At 37.5% G+C, this 23905-nt stretch overlaps 1 protein-coding gene across 4 annotated transcripts in view; it reads right to left on the bottom strand.

The window, feature by feature from the left end:
* The window catches only part of OPHN1 (oligophrenin 1), a 658667-nt gene that overhangs the window by 435680 nt on the left and 199082 nt on the right, over positions 1-23905 (bottom strand). For all 4 annotated transcript variants that reach the window (XM_081567319.1, XM_081567322.1, XM_081567321.1 and 1 more), the window contains exon 5: positions 12502-12573. In XM_081567319.1, the coding sequence (XP_081423445.1) occupies positions 12502-12573 (72 nt within the window). The remainder of the gene's footprint in view (positions 1-12501; positions 12574-23905) is intronic.

Genomic DNA, 23905 nt, shown 5'->3' with positions numbered 1-23905 from the left:
CACAGCAATTAGAGAAGAAAAACAAATAAAAACAATCCAGATTGGAAAGAATAAGTAAAACTGTCACTGTTTGCAGATGATATGATCCTCTACATAGAAAACCCAACAGATACCACCAAAAAAATTACTAGAGCTAATCAATGAATATAGTAAAGCTGTAGGATATAAAATTAATACACAGGAATCCCTTGCATTCCAATACACTAACAATAAAAATAAAAAGAGAAATAAAAGAAAACAATCCGATTCACCATTGCAACAAAAAGAATAAAATACTTAGGAATAAATTTACCTAAAGAAACAAAAGACCTATATACAGAAAACTATAAAACACTGAGCAAGAAAGCAAAGATGCCACAAATAGATGGAGAAATATGCCACGTTTTTGAATTGGAAGAATCAATACAGAGAAAATGAGTATACTACCCAAAGCAATCTATAGAGTCAACCAATCACTATCAAGGTACCAACAGTATTTTGCACAAAACTACAACAAGTAATTTCACAGTTTGTATGGAAACAAAAACAACCTTGAATAGCCAAAGCAATCTTGAGAAAGAATGGACCTGGAGGAATCAACCTTCCTGACTTCAGAATATACTACAAAGCTATAGTCATCAAGACAGTATGGTACTGGCACAAAGAAATATAGATCAGTGAAACAAAATAGAAAGCACAGAGATAAATACACACACCTATGGACACCTTATCTTTGACAAAGGAGGCAAGAATATACAATGGAGAAAAGTCAATCACTTTAACAAAGTGCTGGGAAAACTGGTCAACCACTTGTAAAAGAATGAAACTAGAACACTTTCTAACACCATACACAAAAATAAACTCAAAATGGATTAAAGATCTAAATGTAAGACCAGAAACTATAACACTCTTAGAGGAAAACAAAGGCAAAACACTCTGACATAAATCACAGCAAGATCATCTACGATACACCTTCCAGAGTAATGGAATTAAAAACAAAAATGAACAAATGGGATCTAATTAAACTTAAAAGGTTTTGCACAAGGAAGGAAACTATAAGCAGGTGAAAAGGCAGCCTTCAGAACAGGAGGACATAATAGCAAACAAAGCAACTGACAAATAATTAATCTCCAAAATATAAAAGCAGCTCATGCAACTCAATACCAGAAAAATGAAAAAGCCAATCAAAAAGTGGGCCAAAGAACTAAACAGACATCTCTCCAAAGAAGACATACAGATGGCTAATAAGCACATGAAAAGATGCTCAAAATCACTCATTAAGTGAGAAATGCCAATCAAAACCACAGTGAGGTATCATCCCATACTGGTCAGAATGGCTGCCATCAAAAAGTCTACAAAAAATAAATGCTGGAGAGGGTGTGGAGAAAAGGGAATCCTCTTACACTCTTGGTGGGAATGCCAACCAGTACAGCCGCTATGGAGAACAGGGTGGAGATTCCTTAAAAAACTGGAAATAGAACTGCCATATCATCCAGCAATCCCACTGCTGGGCATACACACCAAGGAAACCAGAATTGAAAGAGACACATGTACGCCAATGTTCATTGCAGCAACGTTTACAATAGCTAGGACATGGAAGACATGGAAGCAACATAGACATCCATCAGCAGATGAATGGATAAGGAAGTCATGGTACATACACACAATAGAATATTATTCAGTTATAAAAAAGAACACATTTGAGTCAGTTCTAATGAGGTGGATGAAACTGGAGCCTATTATACTGAGTGAAGTGAGTCAGAAAGAGAAACACCAATACAGTATATTAACACATATATATGGAATTTGGAAAGATGGTAGTGATGATCCTATATGCAAGGCAGCAAATGAGACGCAGATGTAAAGAACAGACTTTTGGACTATGTGGGAGAAGGCGAGGGTGGGATGATTTGAGAGAATAGCATTGAGACATGTATATTATCATATGTAAGATAGATGACCAGTTCAGGTTTGATGCATAAAGCAGGGCACTCAAAGTCGGTGCTCTGGGACTACCCAAAGGGTTGGGGGTGGGGAGGGATGCAGGAGGGAGGTTCAGTATGGGGGGGGGGCGTCACATGTGCACCCATGGCTGATCTGTGTCAATGTGTGGCAAGGGCCACCACAGCGTTGTGAAGTGATTGTCCTCCAATTAAAATAAATAAAATTTTAAAAAGTAGAAATAAAAAAAGAAATGTATAAATGATACCACAGAAATTCAAAGAATCATAGAAAACTACCACAAGCAATTATATGCCTGTAAAGTGGACAACACAGAAGACATAAAGAAATTTGTAGAAAGCCTTCCAAGACCAAACCAGGAAGAAAAAGAAAATATGAAAAGAACAATGACAAGTACTGAAATTGAAACCATAACTTTAAAATTTCCAACAAACAAAAGTCCACGACTACAGGGCTTCAAAGGTAAATACTATCAAATATTAAGACACAAGATAACACCTATCCTTCTGAAACTCTGAAAAAATTGCAGATGAAGGAAGACTAAAGCTCATTCTATGAGGCCACCATAAGCCTGACAGCAAAACCAGACAAAGATATCATACACATACACACAAAATTAAATGCCTGATGACCATATACACTAAAATCCTCAGGAAAATACTAGAAAATTGAAATCATCAACACATTAAAAGGATCATACACCATGATCAAATGAGATTTATTCCAAGTATGCAAAGATTGTTCAATATATGCAAATCAATCAATGTAATGCACCACATTAATAAACTGAAGAATAAAAACATAATAATCTCAAAAGACAAAGAAAAAGCTTTTGAAAAAATTCAACATCCATTTATAATAAAAAAAAACAACTTTCCATAAAGTAAGCATAGAGGGAATGTATCTCAGCACAAGGGAAAATAGACAAACACACAGCAAACATCATTCTCAATGTTGAAAAAGTGAAAGCATTTCCTGTAAGATCAGGAACAAGACAAGAATATTCACTCTCACCACTTTAATTCTACATAGCTATGGAAGCCCTAGCCACAGCAATTAGAGAAGAAAAAGAAAAGGAATCCAAAATGGAAAAGAAAATTTTCACTGTTTGCCCATGAAAAGATACTACACATAGGAAATCCTAAAGATGCTACGAGAAAACTACTCGAGCTTATCAATGAATTTGGAAAAGTTGCAGGATACAAAATTAATGCATAAAGATCTCTTGCATTTCTATACACTAACAAGAAAAGACCAGAAAGAAAAATTAGGGAAATAATTCCAATTCTCATCACATTAGAAAGAATAAATACCAGTGAACAAATCTACCTAAAACAAAAAAATTGTACTCAGAAAATTAAGGCACTGATGAAAGAAATCAGAGATGACAAAATAGATGGAGAGATATACCATGTTCTTGGTTAGAAGAATCAATACTATGAAAATGACTATACTACCCAAAGAAATGTACAGATTCAATGCAATATCTATCAAATTATCAATGTTGTTTTTCAAAAAATTAGAACAAAAATTTTTACAATTCATATGGAAACACAAAAGACCGCAAATAGCCAAAGCAGTCATGAGAAATGAAAACAGATTTAGAAGAATCAGGCTCCTTGACTTCAGACTATACTACAAAATTATAGTAATCAAAATAGGATGATACTGTCACAAAAACAGAAATATAGATCAATGGGATAGGGTCCAGAGTAAAACTTATGCAACTAAGGTAAACTAATCTATTGCAAAGGAGGCAAGAATATATGATAGGTAAAAGATAGTTTCTTTAGTAAGTAGTGCTGGGAAAACTGGACAGTGACATGTAAAAGTATGAGATTAGAACACTCCCTAAAACCATACAAACCAGTCAATCAAAAGGAAATCAACCCTGAATATTCATTGGAAAGACTGATGCCGAAGGTTCAATACTTTGGCCACCTGATGCAAAGAGCCAACTCATTGGAAAAGACCTGATGCTGGGAAAGATTAAAGGAAGGAGGAGAAGGGAATGACAGAGGATGAGATGGTTGGATGTCATCACTAACTTAATGGACATGAGTTTGACCAAACTCTGGGAGATAGTGAAGGACAGGGAAGCCTGGCATGCTGCAGTCCATCGGGGTCACAAAGAGACAGACACGACTCAGCAACTAAACAACAACAACAACATCATACATAAAAGTAAACTCAAGGAGGCGGGGCTAAGATGGCGGAGGAATAGGACGGGGAGACCACTATCTCCTCCAAAAATTTATCGAAAGAACATCTGAACGCTGAGCAAACTTCACAAAACTACTTCTGAACGCTGGCAGAGGACATCAGGCATACACAAAGACAGTGCATTATCTTCAAAAGAGTCCTCTATTACACCTTTATCTTCCACTTTCATAACCCATTATTAACCTGCAAAAAAAAAAAAAAAACCTATTTTTGAAGCAAACTGCATACATATATCTTATACCTTTTGTGTTTTCTTTTTTTTACTGTTTTTTCCTGTTTTACTTTTTTTACTGTTTTTTTTTTACTGTTTTACAGTTTTCTTCTTTTTACACTGTTTCCTTTTTCTTATTTTTTATATTGTAAGTTTTACAAGAGTCTAACCTCTACTCTAGATTTTTAATCTTTGTTTTACATATTTGATATCAATTTTGTACATTTAAGAACCCAATCTGTAGGACCCATTTGTACTCAGGAGTGTGATCACTGGCCTGATTACTCTCTCCCCCTATTGATGCTCTTTCTTCTCCCCCAGGGAACCTCTATCTCCCACCTTCCTCCTTCTCTTCTCAACCCAATTCTGTGAATCTCTGAGGGTGCTCTGGGTAGTGGAGAACACTTCAGGAACAGGATACTGCCCAGATCTCTCTCTCCCCTCTTGATTCCTCCCTTTCTGCTCATGCTCACCTCTATTACCTTCCTCCCCCCTCTCTATGTATCTCTGTGAACCACTCTGAGGGTTCCAGACTGTGGAAAGCACAGAGGGAAGTGCTTACTGGCTAGATTGCTCTCTCCACATTTGAATTCCCCTCTTCCCCTCCTGGTCACCTCAAACCCCCCCTCACCTCATCTCTCCATGTAACTCAGTGAACCTTTCTGGGTATCCCTCACTGTGGAGAATCTTTTCACCATTAACCTAAAAGTTTTATTATTGATGCTGTATGGATGGAGAAGTCTTGAGGCTACTGCAAGAATAAGACTGAAAGCCAGGGGAAACATTAATTAATAAGAGACCATCCAATAGCCTCCATATATACACTGAAACCAAGCTCCACCCAAGAGCCAATAAGTTCCAGAGCAAGACATACCACACAAATTCTCCAGCAACGCAGGAACATACCCCTGAGCATCAATATACAGGCTGCCCATAGGCACACCAAATCCATAGACATCTCAAAAATTAATCCTGGTCACTCCATTGCACTCTAGAGAGCAGAAATCCAGCTCCACCCACCAGAAAACCAACACAAGCTCCCCCAACCAGGAAACCCTGACACGCCACCTGTCCAACCCCACCCACAGTGAGGAACCTCCACAATAAAGAGGAACTTCGAACTACCAGAATACAGAAAGGCCACACCTAACACAGCAATCTAAATAAGATGAAAAGGCAGAGAAATACTCAGCAAGTAAAGGAAAATGAGAAATGCCCACCAAACCAAACAAAAGAGGAGGAGATAGGGAATCTATCTGAAAAAGAATTTAGAATAATGATAATAAAAATGATCCAAAATCTTGAAAGCAAAATGGAGTTACAGATAAATAGCCTGGAGACAAGGATTGAGAAGATGTAAGAAATGTTTATCAAGGACTTAGAAGAAATAAAAAGGAATCAATATATAATGAATAATGAAATAAAGGAGATAAAAGACACTCTGGAGGGAACCAACAGTAGAATAATGGAGGCAGAAGATAGGATAAGTGAGGTAGAAGATAGAATGATGGAAATAAAAGAAGCAGAGAGGAAAAAAGAAAAAAAAATCAAAAGAAATGAGGAAAACCTCAGGGACCTCTGGGACAATATGAAACGCCCCAACATTCGAATCATAGGAGTCCCAGAAGAAGATAAAAGGAAAGGCCATGAAAAAATACTCAAGGAGATAATAGTTGAAAACTTCCCTAAAATGAGGAAAGAAATAGTCAAAGAGACAAAGAAAGACACTACATAATGATAAAAGGAGCAATTCAAGAAGAAGATATAACAATTATAAATATATATGCACCCAACATAGGAGCACCACAATATGTAAGGCAAATACTAACAAGTATGAAAGCGGAAATTAACAATAACACAATAATAGTGGGAGACTTCAATACTCCACTCACGCATATGGATAGATCAACTAAACAGAAAATTAACAAGGAAACACAAACTTTAAATGATACAACAGACAAATTAGATTTAATTGATATTTCCAGGACTTTCCACCCCAAAACAATCAATTTCACCTTTTTTTCAAGTGCACACAGAACTTTCTCCAGGATAGATCACATCCTGGGCCATAAATCTAGCCTTGGTAAATTCAAAAAAATTGAAATCATCCCAGCCATCTTCTCTGACCACAATGCAGTAAGATTAGACCTCAATTACAGGAAAAAAAACTATTAAAAATTACAACATACGGAGGCTAAACAACACGCTTCTGAATAACCAACAAATCACAGAAGAAATCAAAAAAGAAATCAAATTATGCAAGAAACAAATGAAAATGAAAACACGACAACCCAAAACCTATGGGACACTGTAAAAGCAATACTGAGGGAAAGGTTCATAGCAATACAGGCGTACCTCAAGAAATAAGAAAAAAATCAAATAAATCAACTAACTCTACACCTAAAGCAACTAAAGAAGGAAGAAATGAAGAACCCCAGGGTCAGTAGAAGGAAAGAAATCTTAAAAATTAGGGCAGAAATAAATGCAAAAGAAACAAAAGAGACCATAGCAAAAATCAACAAAACTAAAAGCTGGTTTTTTGAGAAGATAAACAAAATTGACAAGCCATTAGCCAGACTACCAAGAAACAAAGGGAGAAGAATCAGATCAACAAAATTAGAAATGAAAATGGAGAGATCACAACAGACTCCACAGAAATAAAAAGGATCATAAGAGACTACTACCAACAGCTATATGCCAATAAAATGAACAACTTGGAAGAAATGGACAAATTCTTAGAAAAGTATAACTTTCCAAAACTGAACCAGGAAGAAATAGAAGATCCTAACAGACCCATCACAAGCACGGAAATCGAAACTGTAATCAGAAATCTTCCAGCAAACAAAAGCCCAGGACCAGATGGCTTCACAGCGGAATTCTACCAAAAATTTAGAGAAGAGCTAACACCTATCTTACACAAACTCTTCCAGAAAATTGCAGAAGATGGTAAACTTCCAAACTCATTCTATGAGGCCACCATCACCCTAATTCCAAAACCAGACAAAGATGTCACAAAAAGAGAAAACTACAGGCCAATATCACTGATGAACATAGATGCAAAAATCCTCAATAAAATTCTAGCAAACAGAATCCAACATCATATTAAAAAGATCATACATCATGACCAAGTGGGCTTTATCCCAGGAATGCAAGGTTTCTTTAACATTCGCAAATCAATAAATGTAATACACCACATTAACAAATTGAAAGATAAAAACCATATGGTTATCTCAATAGATGCAGAAAAAGCCTTTGACAAAATTCAGCATCCATTTATGATAAAAACCCTCCAGAAAGCAGGAATAGAAGGAACATACCTCAACATAATAAAAGCTATATATGACAAACCCACAGCAAACATTATCCTCAATGGTGAAAAATTGAAAGCATTTCCCCTAAAGTCAGGAACAAGGCAAGGATGCCCACTTTCACCACTACTGTTCAACATAGTTTTCGAAGTTTTGGCCACAGCAATCAGAGCTGAAAAAGAAATAAAAGGAATCCAGATAGGAAAAGAAGAAGTAAAACTCTCACTGTTTGCAAATGACATGATCCTCTACATAGAAAACCCTAAAGACTCTACTAGAAAATTACTAGAGTTAATCAATGAATATAGTAAAGTTGCAGGATATAAAATTAACACACAGAAATCCCTTGCATTCCTATACTCCAATAATGAGAAAACAGAAAGAGAAATTAAGGAAACAATACCATTCACCATTGCAACAAAAAGAATAAAATACTTAGGAACATATCTACCTAAAGAAACAAAGGCTTATACATAGAAAACTATAAAACACTGATGAAAGAAATCAAAGAGGACACAAACAGATGGAGAAATATACCGTGTTCATAGATTGGAAGAATTAATATAGTGAAAATGAGTATACTACACAAAGAAATCTATAGATTCAATGCAATCCCTATCAAGCTACCAATGGTATTTTTCACAGAACTAGAACAAATCATCTCACAATTTGTATGGAAATATAAGAAACCTCGAATAGCCAAAGCAATCTTGAGAAAGAAGAATGGAACTGGAGGAATCAACCTGCCTGACTTCAGGCTCTACTACAAAGCCACAGTCATCAAGACAGTATGGTACTGGCACAAAGATAGAAATATAGATCAATGGAACAAAATAGAAAGCCCAGAGATAAACCCACACACCTATGGACACCTTATCTTCAACAAAGGAGGCAAGAACATACAATGGAGAAAAGACAATCCCTTTAACAAGTGTTGCTGGGAAAACTGGTCAACCACTTGTAAAAGAATGAAACTAGAACACTTCCTAACACCATACACAAAAATAAACTCAAAATGGATTAAAGATCTAAACGTAAGACCAGAAACTATAAAACTCCTAGAGGAAAACATAGGCAAAACACTCTACGACATAAATCACAGCAGGATCCTCCATGACCCACCTCCAAGAATATTGGAAATAAAAGCAAAAATAAACAAATGGGACCTAATTAAAATTAAAAGCTTTTGCACAACAAAGGAAACTATAAGTAAGGTGAAAAGACAGCCTTCAGAATGGGAGAAAATAATAGCAAACGAAGCAACAGACAAACAATTAATCTCAAAAATATACAAGCAACGTCTACTGCTGAATTCCAGGAAAATAAACGACCCAATCAAAAAAATGGGCCAAAGAACTAAACAGACATTTCTCCAAAGAAGACATACAGATGGCTAACAAACACATGAAAAGATGCTCAACATCACTCATTATTAGAGAAATGCAAATCAAAACCACAATGAGGTATCATTTCACACCAGTCAGAATGGCTGCTATCCAAAAGTCTACAAGCAATAAATGCTGGCGAGGGTGTGGAGAAAAGGGAACCCTCTTACACTGTTGGTGGGAATGCAAACTAGTACAGCCAGTATGGAGAACAGTGTGGAGATTCCTTAAAAAACTGGGACTAGAACTGCCATATGACCCAGCAATCCCACTGCTGGGCATACACACCGAGGAAACCAGAATTGAAAGAGACACGTGTACCCCAATGTTCATCGCAGCACTGTTTACAATAGCCAGGACATGGAAGCAACCTATATGTCCATCAGCAGACGAATGGATAAGGAAGATGTGGTACATATACACAATGGAATATTACTCAGCCATTAAGAAAATACATTTGAATCGGTTCTACTGAGATGGATGAAACTGCAGCCCATTATACAGAGTGAAGTAAGCCAGAAAGAAAAACACCAATACAGTATACTAATGCATATATATGGAATTTGAAAGATGGTAACGATAACCCTATATGTGAGACAGAATAAGAGACACAGATGCATAGAACAATCTTATGGACTCTGAAGGAGAAGGTGAGGGTGGGACGTTCTGGGAGAATAGCATTGAAACATGTATATTATCATATGTGAAACAGAACACCATTCCATGTTCGATGCATGAGACAAATGCTCAGGGCCGGGGCAATGGGATGACCCAGAGGGATGGGATGGGGAGGGAGGTGGGAGGGGGGTCCAGGAGGGGGAACACATGTAAACCCATGGCTGATTCATGTCAATGTATGCAAAAACTATTACAATATTATAAAGTAATTAGCCCCCAACTAAAATAAATAAATTTATTTAAAAAAAAAAGTAAACTCAAAGTGGATTAAAGATAGCATAAGATCTGATACTATAAAACTCATAGAAGAAAACATAGGTTGAACACTCCGACATAAATGACTGCAACACTTTTTTTGACCCACCTCCTACAGTAATGAAAATAAAAATAAACTAATTAAACTTAAAAGCTTGTGCACAGCAAAGGAAACCATAAATAAAACAAAAGGACAACCCATAAAATGGGAGAAAATATTTGAAAATGAAATGTCCGAAAAGGAATCAATCTCCAAAATATAAAAACATCTCTTGCAGCTCAATATCAATAAAATCAACAACCTAATCAAAAAATGCGCAGAAGACCCAAGGAGACATGTCTCCCAAGAAATTATACTGATGGCCAAAAAGCACCTGAAAAATGCTCAATGTCATTAATTATTAGAGAAATGCAAATAAAAACTATAATGAGGCATCACTTCACAAACTTCAGAATGGCCATCATCAAAGAAATCTATAAAGAATAAATGCTGGAGAGGGTGTGGAGAAAAGGGAATCCTCACACGCTGTTGGTGAGAATGTAAACTGACATATCTACTATGCAGAACAGTATGAAGATTCCATAAAAATCTATTAATAAAAGTAGAACTACCATATGACCCAGCAATCCCACTACTAGGCATATACCTAGAAAAAAATGTAATTCAAAAAGATACATGCACCCCAATATTCATTGAAATAGCTAGGAGATGGTATGACACGGCTGTATATTGTCACTCTGTTTATTTAACTTATATGCAGAATACATCATGTAAAATGTCAGGTTGCATGAATCACAAGCTGAATAAAGATTGCCAGGGAAAATATCAACAACCTCAGATATGTAGATGATACAAATATAATGGCAGAGAGTGAAGAGGAACTAAAGATCTCTTGATGAAGATGAAAGAGGAGTATGAAAAAGCTGGCTTAAAACTCAACATTCAAAAAACTAAGATCATGGCATCCAGTGCATTCACTTCATGGCAAATAGATGGGGGGAAAGTAGAAACAATGGCAGATTTTGCTTTCTTGGGTGCCAAAATCACTGCAGATGGTGACTGCAGCCATGAAATTAAAAGACGCTTGCTCCTTGGATAAAAAACTAGGACAAACCTAGACAGCACAGTAAAAAGCAGAGACATCACTTTGCTGACAAAGGTTCATTTAGTCAATGCTATGGTTTTTCCAGTAGTCATGTATGGACGTGAGAGTTGGACTGCAAAGAAAGCTTAGCGTCAAAGAATTGATGCTTTTGAACTGTGGTGTTGGAGTAGACTCTTGAGAGTCCCTTGAACTGCAAGGAGGTCAACCAGTCAATCCTAAAGGAAATCAACCCTGAATATTCATTGGAAGGGCTGATGCTGAAGCTGAAGCTCCAATACTTTGGCCACCTGATGCAAAGAGCCAACTCATTGGAAAAGACCCTGATGCTGGGAAAGATTGAAGGCAAAAGGAGAGGGGGTGGCAGAGGATTAGATCGTTAGATAGCATCACCAACTGAATGGAAATGAATTAGAGCAAACTCTGGGAGAATGTGAAGGATAGGGAAGCTTGGCAGGCTGCAGCCCACGTGGCTGCAAAGAGTTGAACACAATTTAGCAACTGAACAACAACAGGACATGGAAGCATCTTAGAAACCGCATTGGCAATAATTTATCCATTGATGGACCTTTGGGCTGTTTCCAGTTTGGGGGTTATTATGAATAAAGTTTCCCCAAATGTTCTCTTAAAAAAGAAGAAATTTGATGATTATTCATGCCCTTTCATGAGACACTGGGGAATCAGAGAGATCCATAGGAATTTGACATTACCTGGTACAATGCTGCCCAGTAGAAATTTCTATAATAATGGAAATGTTCCATGTTTGCACTGTCCAATACAACAGCCACTAGCCACACGTGACTCACTAAGCATTTGAAATGTGACTAGCATGACTGAGAAACTAACTTTATTTTCTTTATATAGTTTTTGGCTACCATATTGGATAGCACAGATCTAGACAGTATAGTTTAATGGAAAGAATGTGGGATTTGAAGCTAAATAGATTCTCAGTTTTAAATCTTAGTGACTGTCAGTTACTAACTACATCACGATAATTTTGGTCATGTTCTTTATCTTGTTCAAACTTCAGTTTCCTTATTTGTAAAATGGGGATAATACCAGAACCTCACAGGTTTGTTGTAGTCAAGAGAATGTCTCTAACACCTAACCCAGGGCTCAGCACATAGTAAGCAATCTTTAAATAATACCTATTATTATCAAGTTCCCCATTTTCCATATGGAGAATCTGAAGCTCCAAAAGGAGAAGTATCTTGTCCACAGTTACAGAGCTAGCTGGAAGCACAGTCAGGAGCCAAATACAGATTTTCTCACTTTCTGATAAGAAGTTTTCTTATAGACATGAATCCTCCTCGAGCTTGAAGAGTGAAGGGTGGTAGCCCAAACAACTATCCACATGCTATAAAAAAAAAATATCTACACACATAGAGAAAATGTACCTTTGTGAAGCCTATTTGTTCCTTCCGGAAATTTTCCAGGGGTTTGATCAGCAAATCACTAGCATTGTGCACCTAGAGAAAAAGAAAAAACACACAAAATAACTTTCAAATTAGCAAGGTTCAGATTCAACATTCATTGCTACTAGGATATTTCCTTATAATACACCATCAATGTGTATTACTGTAAAATGTTAACTAGTTTGCTGGTTTGTTGGGCTTTGTTACTGTTTTCCCATATTGGTCTTTTAAAATCAAATGCTTTCAGAGAAAATGAGAGAAGAAACATTAGGGGCATTTCTCTGTAACTTTACTGGTAGTATGATCTGAGTTTTTAATTGATAAATACCCAGAGTCATGACCAGAAACAGACACAGGAAGCCTGAAGAATGTGTGGAAAAGAGAAGAAAAGGTGAATGCAAAAACACATGAAAAGGGCAATTGCACCAAGTACAAATCATTTCACGGGAAGCAAATGAGTTAACAGTAATAGTACCAGGAAAGATCCCAGTATAAATTGTTTCTAGCCCTGCCCTGGTTTGTCATAAAGCCAGAACATTTCCCTCAGAACTAGGAATCTATTACAGCATCACAGAGAATACTGGACCAGGCCTTCAAAATATGTAACTGTATGCTCAGAACCTGACAGGAACAGCCTTTCCATGTAATAAAAATGTTGGCAATAAAATATTGCCAATATAAAAATATTGGTAATATTAGTTTTGGAGATTAAAAACATCATAGCCAAACTGGAGCCCTTGTGCAGTGGGAAGGCAAAGATATACAAAGCTTTGTTTTTCATGTAAACCTTTTGGGAGTTTGCATCTATCCAATGCAACAAGCAAGGTTTTTTTTTTCAGAGGTGCAAGTTAGCTATGCTTTAATTTTGATCTATTACAGACAAGAAAAAAAAATGAGGGACTGGTTTCCTTATCTGATGAGACTGAAGCGTCAGTAAGACAAGAAATGTCTTTATAACAAAAACAGAAGACAGAGTAGAAAGCCAGTTTTGACCAGTTCTATATTTTCCAAAAGTGAAAGTCGCTCAGTCGTGTCCAACTCTTTGCAACCCCATGGACTATACAGTCCATGGAATTCTCCAGGCCAGAATTCTAGAGTGGGTAGCCTTTCCCTTCTCCAGGGGATCTTCCCAACCCAGAGATCAAACCCAGGTCTCCTGCATTGCAGGCAGATTCTTTACCAACTGAGCTATCAGGGAACATCTTATTTTCCAAACTAAGAAGCAATTTTTAAACTATCAACAAAGAGCAAGGCAAGTTGAGGCATTAATAAATATTGCATTCAGGTCCTACAAGCAGGACCTCTTATTTTGCATCCAGGTATGATTTAAGGTTCAAAAAATTGGGCAAACTCTCATCCAATCAAAGCTCCATGACTATCTTCAATTGAAAACAATAATTCTCTTACTAAAAGTATCAGCCTGTCTCTCTTGCCTAATACATGCTACTTTTCCATGGATTGTGAATTATGTGCTATCAACTTTGTGTACCCATTTGGAAATAAACTAAGTCATTGGTGTCATAGATCACATACAGGGAGCAATTTTTTTTCTTTACTACTGTGGAAGTTTTAAAGTGTGGCCACCAATTCTATGATACTCCTCCCACTGAGAAGAAAGGCCTCTATTCCCTCTACCTTGAATACAAGTGATTTTGTTCCTGTTCTGAACCAACAAAATACAGCAGAAGTGATACTACATGACATCTCAGGCTAGGTCAGAAAAAGCCAGTAACTTCCACCTGGTTGCCTTGGAACAGTCCTCATAAGACCTGAGCCACAATATTAGAAGTTGAATTATCCTGCCACTACCAAGCTAGAGGGGTCAAATGTAGACTTTCTTGTCAGTAGTCCAGCTGAGCTCAGGCTTCCAGTCATCTCACTAAGGTGTCAGATATGTAAGTGAAGCTATTTTTTATCTTTCATACCACCCCACACACCAAGTGAATACCACCACATAGAGCAAAAGAATCTCCCAGGTGACCCCTGCCTGAATTCCTGACCCAAAAAAAAAAACATGAAATAAAATTAAATAGTTTTAGTTTAACTTGATAAGTTTTAGAATAGGGTGTTATGTAGCAATAGATTATTAGCAAATGAGTCTTTGATGGTTAACATATTACAAAAAGAAGGCATTGAAAGTACACTGTTTAAGTTCATTTTTGCAGTCCTCAAAAACAGACCTTACCATTGCCAATAGAGTTCCCTTCAGAGTCAGAATGGCACCTAGCCAAGCCTCCTATCTCTACTTATAGAGAAAGTCTGTTATCCAGATTTTTAAAGGACAATTTCAGAGGTACTACTACCTCCTCCACTGTACTTGTTAAAAAATAAAGGCTGCAAAGCTTCTCTTTGTTTATTTCTCCATAATTTCTTCCACACTTTAAAACTTATTTATGAGAATGACTAGATATTTGCAGTTGTCACATGCTAGGGCTGTAATCTTCCTCCCTCTTCTACTAAAGCTTTTTTTGGCCTCCTCTTAGAGAAATGATAAAAAAAACTCTTTAACAGCTACCATACTGAGGTACACAAGTACTTTTACTACACTTCCATGAGATGAAAGAGATCCAGTCAAGCAATAAATTCCTGGCATGTTGTAAAAGGCCTTCATTTAGCCCTACCTTCACAGCAGCATTCCTGGAATTAAATGGGAAATGGGAAGCCAACACTCAATATATGATTGAAGAATTGAGGGAGCACACTATAATTAAAGACAGAAGAAAATTAGTTAGCCCTGTGGAAAACAGCCAGCAAGAATGGTGAGAAAAACATCTCAAAAGGTGCACATTTTAGAGCTTTGGGGTAAATAAAAGAGATCAAGAAACAAATAGAGCTTAAGAGCTGTACAGATGACATTTCTAGTGGCATCTGAATGAAATGGGGGTGAATGCCTTTGAGATCAAATTTGTAGCAGTCCAAAAACCCTTGTGATAGAAGAAAACATTAAATTAGTGAGGCATCTAATACGCTCCGGGAAGACTATCCACATTGGACTCTTAAGTATCTTTTTAAAAGCAAATTTCTTAAATGAAGAAAATTCCCAAAGTCAAATTTCCACAAGCCTAATCTTTTAGGCAACAAAAGATAACTAGAAACATTTATATGATCAGTGTTTTTTCTATTTATGCAACAATTCCATATTCATTTTATCATTTGGAGTATATACAATGAACTTGGGAAGTGGGAAGTATTTTCTCATTCTATATATTAAAAAAAAGGAGACTAGAAGAAATAAAGTGATTAGTGTGAAGTCAACAACCAAGTTATTGGTACAGCAATTATTTCCCTGCTTAAAGGCCCTGCCTTCAATCCTAACTCTCCAGGAGCCAAAATAAAATGGTAGCAGTATTCTGAGAAAATACACTGTTGAAAAGGAAGAGTGATTACTTCCTGTTGAAGCAGGAAGATTAAAGAGCTCTTGCTATCAGAATAAATGGGTTTAACAAAATTGAGCTGCCAATAGAAAGTCATCTAATGACAGAAAGTGAAGATAGACCATTTTGTGGTCCTTCACACTGCTTCCAATTCACCCACATGCTCCTAATTAAAATAAATATTGAAAAACATAGGTACTTCCACATTTAAGTCTCAAATAACTTTGCAGTGTGGCTAAAGACATGTGTTTCTAACAATTTTTCAAGGTAACACTGCTGGTATGGGTCTAGGGACCACAGAAAAAGTTTTTTTTTCTGTACTGTTAAAATAGTTCACAAAAAATATGTAGGAATAAATCTAAAAAAATATATACAAGATCTATAGGAAGGAACTATAAAACTCTGATGAAAGAAATCAAAGAAGGTATAAATAATGAAGAGATAATTGATGCTCATGAATAGTAAAACAATATTTTTAAGATGTTAGCTTGCCCCAACTTAATCTATAGATTCAACATAATACCAAAATCCCAGCAATTTATTTTATGGATATTGATAAATAGGTTCTAAAGTTCCTACCCTACTTCACAATTTATTTACAAAGTTACATTAAATCAAGATAGTGTGGTGTTGGTCCATAACATTTTTCACAGAGCTAGAACATATAATAGACAAAAGTTTCAGAATTTCCAAAACAATCCTGAGGAAAAAGAACACAGAGACATAACTCACCCAGACTTAAGACAACATTACAAACCTACAGTTATGCAAACAGCATGGTATTGGCACAAATGCAGATCAAAAGAAAAGAATATCAATTCATTGGAAGGACTGATGCTGAAGCTGAAGCTTCAATACTTTGGACACCTGATGCAAACAGCCAACTCACTGGAAAAGACCTTAATGCTAGGAAAGACTGAAGGCAGGAGGAGAAGGGGGTGACAGAGGATGAGATGGTTGGATGGCATCACTGACTCAGTGGACATGAGACTCAGCAAACTCCAGGACATAGTGAAGGACAGGGAAGTCTGGCATGCTGCAGTTCACAGGGGTCACAAAGAGTCGGATACAACTTAGCCAGTGAACAACAACAACAAGAAAAATATAGAGCACCCAGAAATAAATCTACAGACACACAGTCAATCAAACTATAACAAAGGATGCAAGAAAAATATACAGTGGATAAAATATAGTCTCTTCAATAAGCGGTCTTGGAAAAGCTGGACAGTTACATGTAAATCAATGAAATTAGAACGCCCCTCACATTCTATATAAAAATGAACTCAAAATGACAAAAAGATCTAAATATAAGACATGGCACCATAAAAATTCTACAAGAGAACATAGGCAAAGCATTCTCTGACATAAATTGTAATGTTTTCTTAGCTCAGTCTCTGAAAGCAAAATAAATAAAAGCAAAAATAAACATGAGACTTAATGAAACTTAAAAGCTCTAGTACAGCAAAGAAATCCTCAAACTGAAAAGACAACCTACAGAATAGAAGAAAATATTTGCAAACAATGTGAATAACAAGGAGTTAATAGCCAAAATATACAAACAGCTCACACAATTTAATATAAAAAAATAAAAAACTAGACAAAAGACCTAAATAGACATTTTTCCAAAGAACTATAGATGGTCAACAGACACATGAAAAGGTACTAAATATCACTAAATAATTAGAGAAATGCAGATCAAAACCACAAGATATCACCTCACACATTCACTGGATCATAGAGAAAGCTAGGGAATGCCAGAAAAACATCTACCTCTGTTTCATCAACTACACAAAAGCCTTTGACTGTGTGGATCATAATAAACTGTGGAAAGCTCTTAAAGAGATGGGAATACCAGACCATCTTACCTGTCTCCTGAGAAACCTGTATGCAAGTCAAGAAGCAACCGTTAAAACCCTGTATGGAACAACTGGTTGGTTCAAGATTGAGAAAGGAGTACAACAGGGCTGTCTGCTGTCACCCTGTTTGTTTAATTCATATGCTGAGCACATCATGAGAAATGCCAAGCTGGATAAGTTGTAAGCTGGAATCAAGACAGGCGGGAGAAAGATCAACAACCTCAGATATCCAGATGATACCACTCTAATGGCAGAAAGTAAAGAGGAACTAAACAGTCTCTTGATGAGGGTGAAGGAGAAGAGTGAAAAAGCTGGCTTAAAACTAAATATTAAAAAAACTAAGATCATGGCATCCAGCCCCATTACTTCATGGTAAACAGAAGGGGAAAAGGTGGAAGTAATGACAAATTTCCTCTTCTTGGACTCTAAAATCACTGCAATGGTGACTGTAGCCATGAAATCAGAAGACGTTTGCTTCTTGGTAGGAAAGCAATGGCAAACCTAGACAGTGTGTTGAAAAGCAAAGACATTATTTTGCTGACAAAGGTCCATATAGTTAAGGGTATGGTCTTCCCAATGGTCACATAAGGTTGTGAGAGGTGGACCATAAAGACGGCAGAGCACTGAAGAAATGATGCCTTCCAACTGTGGTGCTGGAAAAGACTCTTAAGAGTTTCTTGGACAGCAAGGAGATAAAACTAGTTAATCTTAAGGGAAATCAACCCTGAATACTCATTTAGAAGGACTGATGTTGAAGCTGAAACTCCAGTAATTTGGTCATCTGATGCGAACAGCTGACTCATTGGAAAAGTCCCTGATGCTGGGAAAGATTGAGGGCAGAAGGAGAAGAGGGCGTCAGAGGATGAGATGGCTGGATGGCATCACCAATGTAATTGACATGAACTTGGGCAGACTTTGGGAGATGTTGAGGGACCAGGGGGGCTCGGTGTGCTGCAGTTCATGTGGTCACAAAGAGTCAGACACAACGGGGCAAGTGAACAACATCACCTCACACTGGTCAGAATGGTCATCATTAAAAATTCTACAAATAATAAATGCCAGAGAGGATACAGATGAAAGGGAACCCTTACACAGTTTGTGGGAACGTAAAGTGGGGCATCCACTATGGAAAACAGTACAGAGGTTCCTTAAAAAACTAAAAATAGAGCTACCATATGATCTGCAATCATACTCTTGTGGATATATCCAGAAAAAATGAGAATTTAATTCCAAAAGATACATGTACCCCAATGTACATAGCAGCACTATTACAATAGCCAAGACATAGAAACAACGAAGTGCCCATCAACACATGTTTGGCTTAAGAAGATGTGATATATATATGTATGTATGTATATGTATATGTATATCACATCTTAAACATATCACATATATATATATATAGTGTGTGTGTGTGTGTGTGTGTGTGTATATTCATTCTGTGCTTAGTCGCTAAATCATGTCTGACTCTTTGCAACCCCATGGACTGTAGCCCACCAGGCTCCTCTGTCCATGGGGATTTTCCAGGCAAGAATAGTGGAGTGGGTTGCCATGCCCTCCTCCAAGGGTTCTTCCCAACTCAGGATCGAACCCAGGTCTCCCACATTGCAGTTGGATTCTTTACTGTCTGAGCCACCAGGGAAGCCCATACACATGTGGTATATATATACACCATATATATATATATATATATATATACATACCATATATGTATATATAAACATATAGACACATATGTATATATAAACATATAGACACATATGTATATATAAACATATAGACACATATGTATATATAAACATATAGACACATATGTATATATAAACATATAGACACATATGTATATATAAGCATACAGTCATAGAATGGAATATTACCCATAAAAAAGCATGGAATATTGCTATTTGCAGCAACAGGGATGGACCTAGAGATAACCATACTAAGTGAAATAAGTCAGACAAGTATTACATAATATCATTTACATGTGGAAGCTAAAAAATAATACAAGTGAATCTATATACAAAACAGAAACACACTCACAGACATAAAAAGTAAATTTACAGTTACCAAAGGGGAACAGGAGGGCAGGAAGGAAAAATTAGGAATATAGGATTAACACACACAAACTACTATACCTAAAATAGATAAGCAATGAGGATTTACTGTATAGCACAGGGAACTATATTTAACATCTTGTAATATCTGATAATGGAAAATAATTTTAATATATATGTATCTGAATCATGGGCCTCCCCAGTGGCTTGGGAGTAGAGAATCTGCCTGCAATACAGAAGACACGGGTTCAGGAAGATCCCCTGGAGGAGGAAATAACAATACACTCCAGTATTCTTGCCTGGGAAATCCCACGGACAAAGGAGCTTGACAGGCTACAGTTCATGGGGTCACAAAAGATTCAGACATGACTAAGTGACTAAACAAGAGCAACATATATCTGACACAATATTTAAATTAACTATATTTCAATATTTTTTAATTTTGCAAAAAATGTATAATATTGCTGAAGAGATAGACAAATAGATAAATGGAAGAGAACAGAGCTCAGATATAGATTGACACAAAAATAATCCATTGATCTTTGCCAAAGAAGCTAAAGGAATTCAATGGAGAAAGGACAGTCTTTTCAGAAATAGTAATGAAAGAACCAGATATCCACATTAAAAAAAAAAAAATATGGAGACAATCTTTCCAGTTTCTCAAGAATTAGCTCAAAAAGGGGAAAAGGCCAGAAGACGATGGCAGAGGAGTAAGATAGGGAGATTGTCAGCCTCCCCACAAATACATCAAAAACTCAATTATATATGGAACAACTCCTACAAAGCAACCTCTAGGTGACAGCAGAAGACCCCAGGCCTCCAGTGGGGCAGGCTAAGCTCCCTGGAATGGGGTAGGAGAGAAGATAGAGACATAAAATGGAAAAAAGCAGAGAACATCTGGATGGGAGCTTGTGCACTGAGAGAGGGAGAGAGGGAATCCTGAAACAGGGGCAGTTCCCATACGCTGGGAGGCAACCTCATTGTGGGGAGGGGTATCTGCAGAATCGCAGAAGGCAGGGCAAAGCAGAGACTTGGAGGTCGGAGAACAGAGAAGGCTGCACTTCTCAGCCCCTAGACAGCTCACAGACTGTGGCCCCAACCAGACTCAGGGAACTGAAACAAGCCCACAGAAGCCCTGTGGTGCAGAGGGCGGGCCCATGGTGCCAAGAGAGGCATGGCATACAAACCTCTGTAGCACATACAAACCTCACAGCATAGAGAGCAGGCCCGGGGAGCCAAAAGAAGAACACACAAGCCCTGCAACATAGAGGTCAGGCCCAGTGAAATGGGACAAGTGCACACAGGTACTCTCCTCACCCCCTCCTCGCAGAGAGTGGGCCCGAGACAAGTGCACACAATAACCGCGACATAGAGGGTGGGTCCAGTGAGCTAACCAAATGCACACAAGCCCTGTGACATATAGGGTGACCTCAGGGGACTGAGGGAAGCCCACACAAGTCTCCCTGATGCAAAGGGAAGGGTCAGGGAGCAGAGAAAAGATCCACGCAAGCCCGGACCTAGCAAGCTTTGATCTGCAATACAAGGCAAGACCAGGGAACGGAAGTACCAGCAAAGATCCCAGGGACAAGTAGGGGGCTGGTGAGAGTAAAGATACCCTGAGAAGGCCACTTCGAAACAGCTGTGGAAATAGATGTGTCTAACACTGACAAAGCCAGAAGGATTGTCTAAAGGCATATTGAACCGGCAGACACCCCCCAAACCTACCAATGTACACTTCACTGCCCTTCAGAGAGAAGAGATCCAGCTCCATCAACCAGAAGAACACAGGCACAAGCTCTCCCAACCAGGAAGACATCACAGGACACTAATCCAAACCCATCCATGGGGGCAGACTCCACAACCAAGAAGAACTACGATCTTGAGGACATTTTTTTTCTTATGAATTGCACTATTTATTCCCCCTACATACTTCCATGTTCACATTACCCTTTTGCAGTGCTGTGGAGTTTTCCTCTTTGTTTTTCTTGTTAAAAAAATTCTTTTTAAGATTTTTTTCACCATTTTTTTGTGATTTTTCTGATTTTGTTTTTGATATATTTGACTGCTTTTCTTAAACTTCTTTACCAGCTGTAGCTATTTCTGAATATATATAAACCTTTGTCACATGTGTCTATTTCTCTTTGCTTTACTATTTTTTCTCTTTTTTTACCCTCTCTTCCATGCCCTTCCTTTTCTCTTTTCTCTCCCTTCTCCTCATTCTTTTCTCTTTCTCTTCTCCCTTTTTTCCTTCCTTCACTCTTTCTTTTTTCATCATGTAAGTTAAATTGTTGTGCGATCTTTGCTACATTCCCCAGTTGGCACTCTGCCCAGGATCAGCTTTAAATACTGAGCATTAGTGAGCTCTGCTTTTAATTGGTCATTATCAACTTTGGTTTCCCTTCTTCACCAAGTCAGTAAGCTGTACTCTTTTCTTTAGAATACTTTGGTTATAACTGTGTGTGTGGAATATGTGCATGTGTCCCATTATTTCTCTAATTACCTGCTTGATCTGCTTGATCTCCTCCAACTAGAACACAGGCACAAGTGATCCTTAACAAAAAGTCAAGCAAACCACTCAACCAACCTTTATCTCCAAGGGCAAAAAACAAAAGGAAGAAGGAATACAATTCTAAAACCTGTGAAAAGGAGACTTCAAGTGGAGCAAGTTACAAAAAAAATGGGAAGACAGAGAAATACAGAACAAATGAAAGAATAAGGTAGAAACTCATAAGAACAAATAAATGAAGAGGAAATAGGCAATCTACTTGGAAGGGAATTCAGAACAATGACAGTAAAGATGTTCCAAAGACTTGAAAATAGAATGGAGAAAATGCAAGGAACAACACAGTTAATACAATCACCAAGGATGTAGAAAAAATAAAGAATAAACAAACAGATAACGAATAACACAATTACAGATGTCAAAATATTCTAGAGGGAATCAACAGCAGAATAACTAAGGCAGAAGAATGGATAAGTGAGCTGGAGGACAGAAAGGTGGAAATAACTCCTCTTCAGCAGAATAAAGGAAAAATAATGAAAAAAATTGAGGATATTCTCAGAGACATTTGGGACAACTATAAATGCACAAACATTCAAAATATAGGTGTCCCAGAGTTAGAAGGAAAAAAAGAAAGGCAATGAAAAATATTTTTGAAGAAATTATACTTGAAAACTTCCCCAACATGGGAAAAGAAATAGTCAATCAAGTCCAAGAATTACAGAGTCCCTTAGAGGATAAACCCAAGGAGAAACACATCGAGACACATATCAATCAAGCTAACAGAGATTAAACACAAAGAAACAATACTAAAAGCAGCAAGGGAAAAGCAACATACAAGGGAAAATCCATATGATAAACAGTGGATCATTGAGCAGAAACTCTGTAGGCCAGAAGGGTATGGAAGGATATATTTAAAGTACTGAAAGAAAAAAATCTACAACCAAGATTACTATACCTGGCAAAGATCTCATTCAAAATTGATGGAGAAACCAAAAGCTTCACAGACAAGCCAAAGTTAAGAGAATTTAGCACCACCAAACCAGGCTTACAACAAATACTAAAGGGACTTACATAGCCAGCAAACACAAGAGAAAGGAAAGACCCACCAAAAAAAAAACCAAAACAATTAAAAAAATGCCAATCAGTTCAGTTCAGTCATTCAGTTGTTTCCAACTCTTTGCAACCCCATGAACTGCAGCACGTCAGGCCTCCCTGTCAAACACCAACTCCCAGAGTTTACCCAAACTCATGTCCATCAAGTCGGTGATGCCATTGAACCATCTGATCCTCTGTCATCCCCTTCTCCTCCTGCCTTCAATCTTTCCCAGCACCAGTGTCTTTTCAAATGAATCAGCTCTTTGCATCAGGCGGCCAAAGTACTGGAGTTTCAGTTTCAACATCAGTCCTTCCAATGAACACCCAGGACTGATCTCTTTAGGATGGACTAGTTGGATCTCCTTGCAGTCCAAGGGACTCTCAACAGTCTTCTCCAACACCACAGTTCAAAAGCACCAATTCTGTGCTCAGCTTTCTTCATAAACCAACTCTAACATCCATACATAACTACTGGAAAAACCATAGCCTTGACTAGACGGACCT

This window comes from Giraffa tippelskirchi, chromosome X (genome assembly GCF_054371585.1).
Source record: "Giraffa tippelskirchi isolate mGirTip1 chromosome X, T2T-mGirTip1v1.2.pri, whole genome shotgun sequence".
Lineage (NCBI taxonomy): Eukaryota > Metazoa > Chordata > Mammalia > Artiodactyla > Giraffidae > Giraffa > Giraffa tippelskirchi.
Note: the sequence above shows the minus strand (reverse complement) of the source record. Positions and strands in the feature narration are given on the sequence as shown.